We start from the raw sequence: 14,927 nt of genomic DNA on the forward strand, positions 1-14,927 counted from the left end.
AAAATGAGTTGGCCTGAATTTGTTTTGTCATGCATGTATTTTCATCATTCTACTCACAATATGTCTTGTAATTTATGTAAAACTGCAATGTGATTTGTTTGGACTTCTATATAGCATTTTGGTAGTACTAATGTATTTATGTACGAATAAACATTGTTATCCAGATTTACGCATATTTGTTTAATTCGTGCAAAAATCATCCTTTCCTCTACAACAATGGGAGTTCGTATAGAGTTTAGTGCAGTAAAACCATCGCGCAGACGACCTTCTCCACAATGGGTGGATATTGCCGTTTTATTTTATATATTGACCAATATGTTTACAATTAACACATACAAATAGGGCATTTTTATGGTGGCTGATGTTTTTGTTACTGCCAAAATATTTCCTCTCTTTTTTTCTATTTACGTCAATCCAAACTGAAAGCACATTTAATGGAGGCTGATACATAGTTTGTATGTTGTTCAAACATCGACCTGCAATCTGATATTTCTACATACATTTTTGCAGGTAAACATGGCATTTCGTACACTGTGGCCTACTACGTGTACAATTTGATTAAAATTAGCTCTACTGGTCTCACCAGTAGATCTAACAGCATTGCGTGGACTCCCATGTCCAGGTACATTTCATCTATAAATAACAATTTTAATATCGACCAATTACACTTCGCCTTTTATAGCGTTATTCGGGAGCATACAAATTCTAAAACAACGGGCGAGACTATTTATGCAATAGGCGAACTTGTTGGTCTATTTCAACATTGAAAAAACAGGGTGAAAAGTGTCGTAATAAACTCTGCATTGTATATTAGTATAAACATATTTTATGGCTATACCATCACTTTTTTTCTTTCTTTTCTTTCTTTTTTTCCGTCTTAAAACGAATTTTATATAAAATGTAATATTGAAATTAGTTTCCGGCATACTTCGTAATTCACACGTATCATTTCGTATTCCCTCGGCATAATCCCGAATGTTTTCAAATTCTTTTCAAATCACTGGCATGATTTTGCAAGTAAGGTTTTGATTGGTCGAATGAAAGGTCAACTCGATATAATCTCAAACGGGCTGCTGTTAAATCCACAATGTAATAGTGGAGCTAATTTTAATTAGATTGCTACGTGTATAGCAACCATGGCCATTATAACGTATTTGCCGATTCCACGAATTAAACGTCGAACACGTAACAGTAACTTGCGTCATATTAATACAAGAAACACTCAGTTTTCTGTCAAGAAGATTTTTTTTCAATATATTTTCCGGGGGAGCATGACATGACTCTCGACCCCTCTATATAGTCCAGTTACAACAGTCCCCTCCTACTAAAATTCCTGCATTGCCTGCACACTGTCTTTCTGTCTGTCTCTGTCTCTGTCTCTGTCTCTCTGTCTGTCTGTCTGGTTCTCCCTCTCTCTCTCTCTCTCTCTCTCTCTCTCTCTCTCTCTCTCTCTCTCTCTCTCTCTCTCTCTCTCTCTCTCTCTCTCTCTCTCTCTCTATCTCCTCTCTCAATCGCATGGTCAGCCACGTGTGTGTGTGTCGGGGGGGGGGGGGGGGGGGCTACTAGGCCTATGTTCTCTTTCATGGCATCTCCTTCTAAGATGCATCTTGCATACACCCTCAAACGTTGTAAAATATAGGGAAAGATCCTAGCATAGGCTCTTTATCTTTATTACTTAATCCAAAACGTAAATAAAAGACTTACTAATGTTACATATTTAAATGCGTCTGATCGAAACCATTGCAGTATAGCCAGGATTTGTTTGGGTTGGGATTTTTTGTTTTTTTTGTTATATTATTATTTTTATTTGGTGGGGGGGGGGGGGGGGGGGGCTCCAAAAGCTCCATCCTAATAAAACATGTACGTTGGTCTTGTAAGATAGGCAAATATGGGTCAAATATGTAAGGTGGAATCCAAAAAAAAAAAAATGTCATGGGGAGCATATGACTCCAATATGTCTCTTCCACTCTCCAATGCAGGACTACTCCGCTATTGGCCAAAGTGCTCCGAATGTAATCAGTAAAGAACTCAGGAAGAGTTACGAGGAAGTGCTATGATTATTTTTGATTTTTTTTTTACCTTTTAGTTTTAATGTGTTGGCAATGGTGCATTCTTCAATATTAAAGTAGGCTAAGTTTGCAAACAAAACGGTAATTTAACCCCTCACCTTCCCAACTTGAAACCCGCGCGTTATAACAGATTACTAGCGTACTAATAACTTTTTGTATGGCTTACTAGTTATGTGTCACAGACACAAGTGTTGGTTTTATTAAATTATTTATTATTTGTTACAATAAATTGTGTTCTTTGGGTGACAATTTCATTGAGGCGAATATATATTGGAACGATTTTAACTTATCCGAATCCACCGATTCCACTAAGGATGATAAATACGCTATAAGTTGCATTCAAGTTGTCGTAACATCGACGGGTTACAGTCTGAACATAAGGTCTCTCGGAACAATTTATTTATGGATGTATGTTTTCTTATCGTTTTGCACACAGTTAATATTCGTTGAGAATATAAAATATGACAGGTTCCAAAATATCGTTATTTTTAAACATTCGACACCTTGTTACATTTTACTTGTATCCATTTCATCTATTTTAATCCCTTAACAATATTTAGGATAATAATATCCTCATATTTTAATGATTATACTTAAACAAAATTTGTGCATATTTTTACGTATATTAGGTTTTAAGTGGAGGTGTTGTAAGTAATAATTAAATATATAGCAAATCACTAGAGCTTCTTTTATCATATTAGTGTAAACGAACGGCTGTTCATCAGCAAATGGGACGTGCACACGGACACCGGGTACGTGTTTGAATCACGGGACAGAGTTTCCCTGTTGTGAGACCTAAGCACCTGCGACTTGCCAACTTCGTCTGTGAGGAGTGTGGCCCATCTGTTCAGATAGCTTTTTGTTGTTGTTTTTAACATACGTGTACATTGTAGCACATCGTGTCTTTTCAGTGCACAATAGCAGATAATGAAATGTATAAATATTTTATTTAGATACTACTGAACAGGTATTTTTTAGTGGAGAAACTAAAATGTCGAGTCGGTTAGTTACCGGCACTTAACCCTCACCCAGCCCCACCCTTGTACATAATTAACATTCATGGTTTGACGATGCATATTTAAATCTGTGCATATTTTAAATAGTTTTATATAGGGTTTAAGCATACTCACCTGGGCATGCATTTCAGTTTCCTATAATCACAGTAAATTGAGTAATGGGACATGTTAATTACCTAACCAGTGTAGCTTAAGCCTAGGGTTAGGGATACTTCGATTTCACCACATAGGTAGTCCGGAGGGACGTAGAAAGTGTGGTGGTTCTTTCTACGTCTGGATCTTGTTACTGTCCCTATATATAGTCTATATTCAAAACTTGTAGCACCATGTTTCAACCATTTCTCAGCCAAAATAATGCAACAACTAGACAAAAACCAAAAATGTATAACCTACAGTACTCACAAAATCCCGATTGAAGTACTTGCATCATTATTAACAAAATAAATCTTAACCGACAACCTTAAAAAATATCCCCGCCATTTAAATTTGCTAAGTAGAGGGAAGCAACTCGTCATGCACGTTAAGAAAAGTATTGACTTAATGTGCCCCGTGCACTAACCACATAGGACTCTTACTCATGTAAAGATGTTAATTGCTTGGTGTAAGAGATAATGTGATATCACCACATAGGATACTTATACTCTGTTACTGATTAACAGCAAGACGTCTTTTGTGTGTACTTTGTATAGACAAGATAACATATCCTTGATATGCCATTGACCAGGTTTTGTAGCTAGTAATAATGGTCGTAATAGGTTGATGTCTATTAGATTATCACCAGTCTTGGACCAAACACTGCATTTAAGACACATCTAGAGTCTTGTCTCAAAACTCTAATTAATAGAGTGGGACTTTTACAATATATGGTAACCAAATACAGATTTTATGTGTGTTACATCATTAAATATTTGAGTCTATAGTCCATCCCATACTTTTTCTTCCTTTTTTCCTTAGTTGTCAGTATATCACATTACACGTATAATCTGATTCAGTGATTGAATTTTACCACAACAACGGCAAATTTTGTTGGTGTCCTTACTTGTTGTTCCTCCAAAATTGGGCATTGTCAACATCAAGAAAAATGCTGTGGTACTCTTTAACTGGTTTGCCACTATGCCTTCTCATACATTCCTTGCTGTATATATGTAAGATACAATGAACATAACATTATCCTTGGTAATATGAGAAAAGGCATCAACAAATTGCCTTGATTAGAGCGCAAAGCACCAGAGTAAAAACATTTGTCTGGGAACACTAGATAGAAAGTAAGTTTCCTTTATGCCCCTCTTTTGAAGGAAAGGTTTGCCTTGGTGCTCCTCGTATGTGCCTTGGTGCCCTAACTTCTGTTATTAAGCCAACATTTGCCGAGCCCCCACCCTAATTAAAATGTGATGCCTGCTAATTATTTAGGTTTTTGTAGATGTGTCTGCGTGACAAGAGAATGTGATAGACCTGTGTGACTTGAACAAGCATGCCACAGTAATGGCAGGAAGGTATGTGCGACTCGCAGTCAGGTGTAGAGTCTGGCAGCCGCTGGACTCGGAATGGATGTACGCGGCACAGTGCATCCAGTGCGAAGAGAAGCAGAGGATAGGCGAATTTGTCTTCAAGAAGGATGCCAAAGCAGCAATGGTATGCAGTACAGTGTTTACATTTTTGTTGCACCTGAAATAAAAAATTAAAGTTTGTTTTGTTTAACGACACCACTAGAAAGCATTGATTTGTTAATTATTGGCTATTGGATGTCGAAACATTTGATAATTCTGACATCTAGTCTTAGATGCAACCTTCTACATCAGCAGCAAGGGATCTTTTATGCACTTTCCCACAGAAGTGGTATATCGCAGGCTGTGGTATATGATGATCTATCTGGGAAAGTATGTGTAAGATATCTCTTAATCAGTAGTCTGTGGGATGGTGCATATAAAAGATCCCTTGCTGCTAATCGAAAAAGAGTAGCCCATGAAGTGGCGAAAGCGGGTTTCCTCTCTCAATATCTGTGGTCCTTAAGTATATGTCCGATGCCATATAACTGTAAATAAAAATGTGTGATGCCTCATTAAATAAAACATTTCATTCCTTTCTTCCTTCCATTAATCAGTAGAAGTAACTTATGTGGTGTCAGTGCAACCCCTGCAGTTGCTCACAGCAGTTGGCAATGTCGTGGATATTTTTCGCTGAGTTTTTAATACTCTACGGCCCTTTTTTACTGTGGATTATATTCAAATTATTTTTCCACCACATGTTTTTTGTCATGGACATTTGTTTTCATTACAGGGGTGGCAGTGGGTTCCTGTTTCACTTGGACCTAGTGTTACAATAACGATGTTGAACACCAAATAGCTGTAGTTTGAAACGTGCTGAGATTTCATTAAATTAAGAATCCTATATTCAAATTCTTGAACATAATGAACAAAATAATTAAAGGGACCTGCCCTAGTTGTTAACCATTATGCCGTTGTTTTTTGCTATTAAACCCATTTTCTCACAAATAAAATTGCACTTTACTTACATTTTATTATTTAGAATATACATTTCCATTCACCTGAAGTGTTTTTTGGTAATCCTGGTGTTTGTAATACCACAAAATGCATTTTTCGTATTTCTTAAAAATGCACACACGCGTCTGAGAAAAAACGTTGAGCAGACAAGGTCTAATCTATTTTTAGAGGGGATCTTCCCGTTTCAACGTCACAGACATTGTTATACCATGTGACCGTTATTATTTTGGTTTGGTTTGTTTTCTCGTGCACGGTTCGCGCAATCAACATCCGATTTGTTGTCGTTTGCTTGTCGTTCATTTGTGAGGTTTTTCTTCACAATTCGTGAACATTTTCATTAACAATAAAGTTCAGACAAGTAAGTATCTCAATACAAAACGTTACAAACCCTTAAAACCAATAAGTCTTACGATATCTGGAGAGAACAGAACAGTTGGAACATGCCCAGGAGAGGTGAAAGGAACCCACCCGAAGTCTGTGTGCACTCTGGAAAATTTGTCGTGGCATAGGCATTTCTGTGCTTCGAGTGACATTATCAGTTACATCAGAATACTAACTTTCAAAATTATTTCAAGTAATTGGGTCACAGAGATTCCCATGGTATTTATCGATATAAAACCTGCTTTTTCACTCTATTTTATAAAAACATGATCTAAGTGTGTTACAGTTTTGTAGATTAACCAAAATTAGAATTAATTTTCGCAGGCTGAAACTAGGGCGTGCGACTTTCAATAAATATTTATAGCAGTGAATTTTTTTTTTAATGAAATACCAAAAAATCTTTTAGATATACAGTATATATTTTCTTAATCTTATTAAATAGAAAGATTTTTTTTATGTGAAATAGAAATCTTTCACATGAAATAGCAAAGAATGTTCTGTTTGAAATACACATAACTTTACATGTTTTTTTCAGATTGGCCGACTCCTGATGAGGAAGGTTATAGCTGACATAACGGGAATTCCCTATAAGGATATAATTCTTGGTCGTACTGAGAAGGGCAAACCGTTTCTGAGGAATCCCCTGCCAGAGGAACTGTCTGGTTTCAGCTTTAATCTCTCTCACCAGGGTGACTACGCCATTGTCGCTGCCAACTCTGACAGACTTGTTGGTGTCGACATCATGAAGGTGGAACCCAGTGAGTCTTTATTTTCTTCTCGTTTGAGATTCAATTTAACATTTTATATTTGTGTTGCGATGCAGGGCTCAAAGTTAGGAATGTGTTACCTATGTAGTTTTGAAAGGTTTTTGGCATAGACAAAAAGCTCACCTATGGCAATTGTGAGCTTGCCTACACTATCATGGCTACGGCAATCGCAGAGTATGACAAATGTTTTGAAAAGTCACTAGCCATAGGGCTAGTGGGTTTGTGAAAACCACTAGTCCACCAAGATAAAGTACTAGCCCAAATTCCTGATCAATTATAACTGGATTTTTTAATATAATTTGTCACATTACAAATTTACGAGTATAACAGTAAAATAAAACAAACAATTAATTCATGTTGTAGCTTTCATTTTACAACAGACAAGCCAGAGCATAAAAATACACAAGAATATAAACCATGTCATGAAATTTGTCCCTAAGTCAAAAGTTACTAATCAAGTTCCACCAACTCTTCCACATGGCCACCACAGGAATTCACAGTAGGAAGACTGTGTCCATTTACATGGTGTGTACCTTTTGCACACTCAATCTAGTACTGAATGCTTTCTTCTGGATCAAAACCTTTTATTTCAGGGCCAAGATGCCTTCGGACTAGTGGTTTTGCGTTTCTCACTAGCCCAAACTTAAAACCCACTAGCCACGGGTGTCGGGCTAGCAGATTTGTCGAATTCTGTCAATCGCCATCAGTGCCACCATTACATTTGAGCCCTAAAACTTGCATAGTGAATTACAACGTGATACTGAACAAAATGGTGCCTGCTTATAAATAAGTGATTAACTTGGGATTTTATTGTACTTAGTACTGGCCATATCCTAAAATTTTCAATTTCCTGCCGGGAAAGTAACTCTCAAATTTCACTTGTCCACAAAACAAAATAACTTGTCTCAAAACGTAAGTAGTTTCAATCAAAATTTAAACTACGAGTCAAACAATTTCACGTCATACAAAGTACTTGTAAGCCATGTATTACTAAATGTTTATTTTCTTTAATTTGTGAATGTAAAAAAAAAATTGCTATCGGAATGAAGGAAAATAGGAAATGAGTTTGATTTTTAAATATATTTTTTAACCCTTTACTGTAGAATGATCATCAAAAATATGCTACTTTGAGTTAATAATTTCATAGTGAATAACATTAATTTCGGGGTGTACCAAAGAGATTTTTTCTTTTTCAATATTAAAAAAATGTATATCCCTCAGCAATTTTTCAGGCTGAATTTTACTTGTAGAATGCAGGACATTTAATTTCAAAAATTTTCAACGGGAGTATACCCTTGCTTTTCCCTAGAAATTCTGGTGTTTGGCACTCTCGATATGAGTCTGACTATGTTGGAGACTGCTTAGACCCCCGTTACAAATGTTCCTGCATGTGCACCTACTAACTGTTCTTTAACATTTAGTCAATTAAATGTTAATTGCATGTACATTTAATACATCAATTTAATTGTGAAACAAATGCGAAAACATTTGCAAATGGACAGCCTAATTTCATAATATAAAACGCTGGGTCGTAACGTTCTAAAAAGTTTTTGGCAATTTACTTCACAGACACCGACATGAAATACCATGATTTACGAATAATGGCCTAATTTATTAAATGCCTTCAAAAAGGAGGGGCACCTTTGAAATGGCGGACAATGCTTGCTTCATAATACAGAATTTAAAAAATCGCAAGCATACAAAAGTGATAATCGGTTGCCCAGAGGAAAACTGAATTGTAAATTTTACTCATCGTAGCAAATGTTTACTCGTCTGGGGCGAGCGGACAATTACATTTTAAATATATTTTATTTGAAACTTTATGTTATCGCTCGCCGTGTACAATTTCAGGAGAGTGATCTTCATGACCATTCCCATGTTGAAGGCTGATAATTATTACATTATTTCTGGTTGGTTTTTGATTTAAATAAATTTCATTTTGTGGGCAGTGTACATAGTACAGTATTGTCTCTTTTCTCCCCCTCCCCCATGTGATAAAATCTAGCACAACCCCTAAGTCTACTACAATTACTTCTTTCCTAGTAACCAGTTGACTAACTGTTCACTTTTGTACTGTACATAGTCCAGGTAGCTGAGATACATACCTAGGGTTGCATGTTTGAATCTTCATTGGATATAAGTACAGAAATAGACTTCAGGAAATGAAATTTTAAAAAACAGTGTACGTTCTTGAGGGCTGAGGTCAAGATAGACAAGTTGTGTATGCTGCCAAAGCTGTGTTAAGCAAACATATATGGGTGTATAAAGAATATTGTCTAAAGTAGTGTCAAAAATAGAATAAAACTGATTTTCATCGATTATGTCTTTCATATTAAACTGACATGTAAATATTTTGTAAATATCTATTAAATGATACTCTACCTAATTTAGCATTTACTTGTTTGGGTTCTCATTGATGTACAAGGTAGTGTTTACTCTTGAAATTAAAAGAACGATGTCAGTAAACAGGTGATTTGTGCTCTTTATTGGAACAGACTATAAAACAATTTGATCCATGTGTTAATTTCATTGCTGTTGCAATATGTGAGGGACCTTCTCTGATGACGGTTTACCCCATCGCTCTCCAAAGCAAAATATTTATAGACATTTATAAGTAACTTTTGAGCAAAACTACCGAGAACCATTCTGATTGTGTGATCTGTTATACCTGTATTAAAGGTGCTATGTACATGTATTAAAGGTGCTATCTCTAAGTTGCATAATCACAGCTATTGCAAATATTTTTTGAAAAATTAAATTATGCTTTAAAATTTAAAGACTACGCCTTCAACTATATGCCCATAAATGATTTTAACAACATAATTTTATCTACTAGTAGAAAATAAATTTTTATTGGAAAATCTTTGTCATAAACAGATGCTCATATATAACTATTATATAGCACCTTTAAGTGGTTGCAAGATTGTGTAAATTTCTAATTTACTTATATTGAATTTATATTCACTAAATATGCTGATCATAATTAATAATTTGTGCTGCAATTCAAAATACTCAGTTAACTTGCAGCTTTAAATTAAAAGTTTGTTCTTGGGTAAATGAAAATGACACATGTCGATTAAAATTTGTTATAGTCTGTTCCAATAAAGTGCACAAATCACCTGTTTACTGACATATTTCTTTTAATTTCAAGAGTAAACACCACCTCGTACATCAATGAGAGCCCAAACAAGTAAATGCTAAATTAGGTAGAGTATCATTCAATAGATATTTACAAAATATTTACTTGTCAGTTTAATATGAAAGACATAATATACGAAAATCCGTTTTATTCTATTTCCGACACTACTTTAGTCAGTATTTGTTATTTTAACATTTATTCTAGGCCACCTGAGCTGAAAGCTATTGTGATCCATTTTCGGGCGTTGTTGCTCATAAACCTTCTACATTGTTGATTTCTCCAAAACTTAAATGACCAATTCCAACCAAATATTTTGGGCCACTTCCTTGGCACATAGAGAATTTTTTTGTTAATTTCATCACTTCTAATCTCCCCACAGGGGCCAGAAGTGTGTGGCCCAAAAGAGGAAAACTAAAAATTCTATATCAGAATAGTAAAGGTCTAGAGATGTTTTTCTAATTTATGAATGTCATTAATATTGGGTCCCCCATTTGTCCTCGTGGAGGGGGTGAAAGTTTTATAGCGAAATGCATATAAACTGAACATTATTTCTTCAGCGTCTCCAGAACTACTTATCCAATTCCAACCAAATTTTGCAGGAAGCTTCATTGGCACACTGACCTCCAGTGATCTGAGGGGAGGGGCCCAAAAGAGCCTTTAATTTTTTTTTAATCAAATTCTATTGCAAGCTTTTTTGGCACATGGAGAAACAAATTTAATTCTACTGAGTCAAATTAAAAACTTCACAATGTTAAATTTGAATAAAGTCAACAAGTGTTGAAAGAAGGTGGTTTTCAGGAATAAATATGGTAATGACAATGTCGACACTCCATCTGAAGCCCATCACAGCCCATGTGATCTAATCTATAGCACGTGCACAGCACTACTGAGGCGAAAGTGGTATTGCACGTGCCACTGGTCAAATGACTACAAACAGCACACATGTTTTTATCTTTACTTACTCACAGTAGTCTGACAAACGATATTTGTTACTACCTTTTCCGATACCATGCCTCACAAATGTGCAACGTGAACGTGCCATCAGCATGTTGCATTCGCCCCCGACGTGTGACGTCACAGGCTGATGACCTCCACAACCACGTCAGGTGTCAGAACAAACAATCCGAAATAAGCTGTGAACCACTCACGTCCAGCGATGAATCAATATTTATACTGCAATTTGCCAATGGCAGGCTGAGGGTTTGGAGACGATGTGGTGAACGTCATGCTCAGTGTTGTGTTAATGAAGTTGACATATTCGGGGGTGGAAGTGTAATGGTTTGGGGTGCTTTCTGTGGCAGTGGCCATTCTCGACTTCTTGTCATCCATGGCAGCCTCAACGTTGCTGCATACCTTGACCAGATGTTAGCCCAGGAATTTGTGCCCTTCATGGCAGCTCATGGTCCAGGCCTGATCTTTCAGCATGACAACGCCAGACCCCACATGGCCATCTTGACAAAGTATTACCTGAGGAACGCAGGTATCAGTATCATAGGGTGGCCTTCAAGGTCACCTGACTTGAATCCCATCAAATACGTCTGGGATGTGCTGGGAAGGTGACTGCATACTCTCCATAGACTTTACAGGAACTGGGTGCCACATTAGTGGAACAATGGCACCATCAGATGACCCCTGCTTGTGAATTACCATTTTGACTGCTTCTGGTTTTGGCAAATGCTGTGGGCATATTGAACAGATTTTGGACACAACATTTATTCCTATTCTTCCTCACAACATTTATTCCTGTTCTTCCTCACAACATTTATTCCTGTTTTTCCTCAAGTTGGATGTCATACAATTAAAAAATACCTTATTCAACACATTTTTCTGTCATATTTGCAAATTGGCCAAGATGAAACGGTTGTGAAGTTTTTAATCTGGTGCATGTAGGTGTGATGAACAGTTTACTTAGGTGACCGTTTAGGCCCATTGGCATCTTGTTTTTTTTAAAGAAATAACCACATATAATCTATGCATAGTTAACTCAAGAATATTAAAATTGTACAGTATTGCCATTCGTCACAAACAATGATTTTCTTGAGAATTCTTGATAAATATATATAAACTACCTGTAACAAGAAAATATTTATTGTGTATTCATTAAAATAGCTGCAATCTGATTAAAATTAGCTCTACTGGTCTACCAGTAGATCTAACAGCATTGTGTGGACTCTCATGTCCAGATGACATTTCATCTATAAATAACAATTTAAATATCAACCAATTACACTTCGCCATTTATAGTGTTATTCGGGAGCATACAAATTCTAAAAATATCCGGCGAGACTATTTATGCAATAGGCGAAGTTGTTGGTCTATTTCAACATTAAAAAATGGGGAAAAGTGCAGTAATAAACTCTGGATTGTATACTAGTATAAACAGATGTTATGGCTATACCATCATAGTTTTTGTTTTCGTCTTGAAACAAATTTTATATAAAAAAAATTTGATTGAAATTAGTTTCCAGCATACTTCATAATTCACCCAAATCATTTTGTATACCCTCGGCATAATCCTGAATGTTTTCAAATTGCAAGTAAGGTTTTGATTGGTCGAATGAAAGGTCAACTGGACATGAACTCCAACAGGGTGCTGTTAGATCCACAGGTAATAGTAATTAACCAGTGGAGCTAATTTTAATTAGATTGAAATAGCAGCTACTTCTTTGTCAGTATGCAAATGCATGTTAAGTAGTCACTCACCAGATTTTGCAGTAATATAATTTTAAAAATAGTAATAAATGAAATTATTTAAACAAAACTTTGTGAACATATTTTGGGACATTATGCAAATGTGGCATTGTGCCTTAAATATTTATCACTAAATATAAATGATTTTTGATAAGGGATTGAACAAGATTTTGTCAAAAGATTTAATCATTGGGCACCTGTCATGGAAGATTTTGTTTTCAAAATCTGTGTTTTTACATAGATATATATAAATAATATTTCCATATATACTTACCATTTGTGACACCCAATAGCCGATATGTATTTTTGTGCTGGGATGTCGTTAAACAAACATTCATTCATTCATTCATTCAAATTCTTGATTAAGGATATTTCTAGTCATTTCAAAATTGATTAGCAAGTACTGTTTAATGTTTTTAAATTGTGTAGCAATTTCAGAAACTTGGATAGCTAATCAGGTTGTGATATTGAACACAATGTTCCCTGCATGTCAAATCACAAGAATAATCACAAAACTGATTTGGCCAGTTAATATTTATGCTAAGATTTAATACACCCCGGCATTAACCAAACAGCACATGAGCTCCATTTGTCATAGGCGTACAGGCTTCCATTTTGTTAAGGGGGCAGGCGGGGTTTTGTCCAAATAAAAACGAAAATGCCTAAATCTGGATAACAACATTTATTCATATTAGCATTACTACCAAACAGCTATATAGGGTTGCAAACGAATCACTACACATTTTTACATGGATTACAACTAATATTTTGGGTAGAATCATGGAAATACATGCTTAATAGGTCTCTGGTTAGCACATTTTGCCCAAATATATTTTAATTTTTTGCCCGAATTAGAGGTTTTGCCCCAGCACTAGGGGGACAGCTGTCCCTGCCCTCCTGTCCTGTCTTGTACACTTATGCCGGTTGTTGTAGGTTTCATATTAAAAGGGGTTGGGATCTAGCTCCGTCAGTAGAGGCCTGAGGTCACAATGCTTGGGTCGTAGGATCGAACCCTGTTGATGAATCCATTCTCTGATTGGGTGTTTTTTCTTGTCCTAACAAGTATTCCATGACTGGTCGATCTAGGATCGATCTCTGTCGGTGGACCCATTGGGCTATTTTTCTTTCCAGCCAGTGCTCCACAACTGGTGTCACAAAGGCAGTGGTATGTACTATCCTGTCTGTGGGATTGTGCATATAAAAGATCCCTTGCTGCTAATTGAAAAGAGTAGCTCCCGAAGTGACGACAGCGGGTTTCCTCTTTCAGTATCTGTGTGGTCCATAACCATATGTCTGACACCATATAACCGTAAATGAAATGTGTTGAGTGCGTCGTTAAATAAAACATTTCTTTATTTCTTTGTTATATGTAAGAATTATTAAATGGTTGACATACAGTAGCCAGGGATTAATAAAGCAATGTCCTCTAGCTTTAACTTTGATATTAACACATTTTAACATCTTCATCATATTCCAGCAGAATAGTTTAGTAAGTAAGCTGATACATCAATTGGTATGGGAGTGTGTGTGCTAAAATACAAGTACTTTACTGCTTATAAAGTGCAAGCTGAATTCCGTAACATATTAAGTTATCCCTTATGAATATCAAATATTACAAATGTAATTCTATAAAATAATTCCAAGTTTATACATTCTTGAATAATAACTAAATTGATGAAAAATAGATTAAACTCCATTGAAAATGCACCATCCAATTTCCAGACTTGATTGTAACTTTTGGTGTTACATGTGTATGGTTACAAAACGCATTTAATAATGTGAAAATAGTATTGAGACTATTTACAATGATGATTTAAATAATATGTTCTTCTAAAAGACTAGCAGAGAATGAAATTCAGTATTTGTATACAGCAAAGTAAACTACATTGAATTGCAAGTCATAAATACGGTATGTATAAAATGAGCTCAACAGAGCCTTGTGAACATGCATTTGGCATGGATCAGGCATACATATCTACACATACCATAGCACAATGGTTTGGATGTCATCATTCAACAATAATGAGAGAGCACCCAGGAAATGTGTTCCACAGAGTATCGCCCCAGGCCTGGTCATCAGTGTTTAACTACACCCACTCATGTCTCCTATTGATCATACTGGCCTCAGTGGCGTCGTGGTTAGGCCATCGGTCTACATGCTGGTAGTTACTGGGTTCGGATCCCAGTCGAGGCATGGGATTTTTAATCCAGATACCGACTCCAAACACTGAGTGAGTGCTCCGCAAGGCTCAATGGGTAGGTGTAAACCACTTGCACCGACCAGTGATCCTTAACTGGTTCAACAAAGGGCATGGTTTATGCTATCCTGCCTGTTGGAAGCGCAAATAAAAGATCCCTTGCTG

The 14,927-nt window shown here is 36.2% G+C and overlaps 1 protein-coding gene across 2 annotated transcripts in view; it reads left to right on the forward strand.

The window, feature by feature from the left end:
- Window positions 1-2,860: 2,860 nt before the first annotated feature.
- LOC121374296 overlaps window positions 2,861-14,927 on the forward strand; it is a 45,733-nt gene continuing 33,666 nt past the window's right edge. The window contains exons 1-3 of one of the 2 annotated variants that reach the window (XM_041501344.1): window positions 2,861-3,003; window positions 4,506-4,717; window positions 6,503-6,725. In XM_041501344.1, the coding sequence (XP_041357278.1) occupies window positions 4,568-4,717; window positions 6,503-6,725 (373 nt within the window). In that variant the 5' untranslated portion in view covers window positions 2,861-3,003; window positions 4,506-4,567. Of the gene's footprint in view, window positions 3,037-4,505; window positions 4,718-6,502; window positions 6,726-14,927 lie in introns of both variants that reach the window. The other variant, XM_041501343.1, reaches the window with a different exon arrangement.

The sequence above is a fragment of the Gigantopelta aegis genome, chromosome 6 (genome assembly GCF_016097555.1).
Source record: "Gigantopelta aegis isolate Gae_Host chromosome 6, Gae_host_genome, whole genome shotgun sequence".
Lineage (NCBI taxonomy): Eukaryota > Metazoa > Mollusca > Gastropoda > Neomphalida > Peltospiridae > Gigantopelta > Gigantopelta aegis.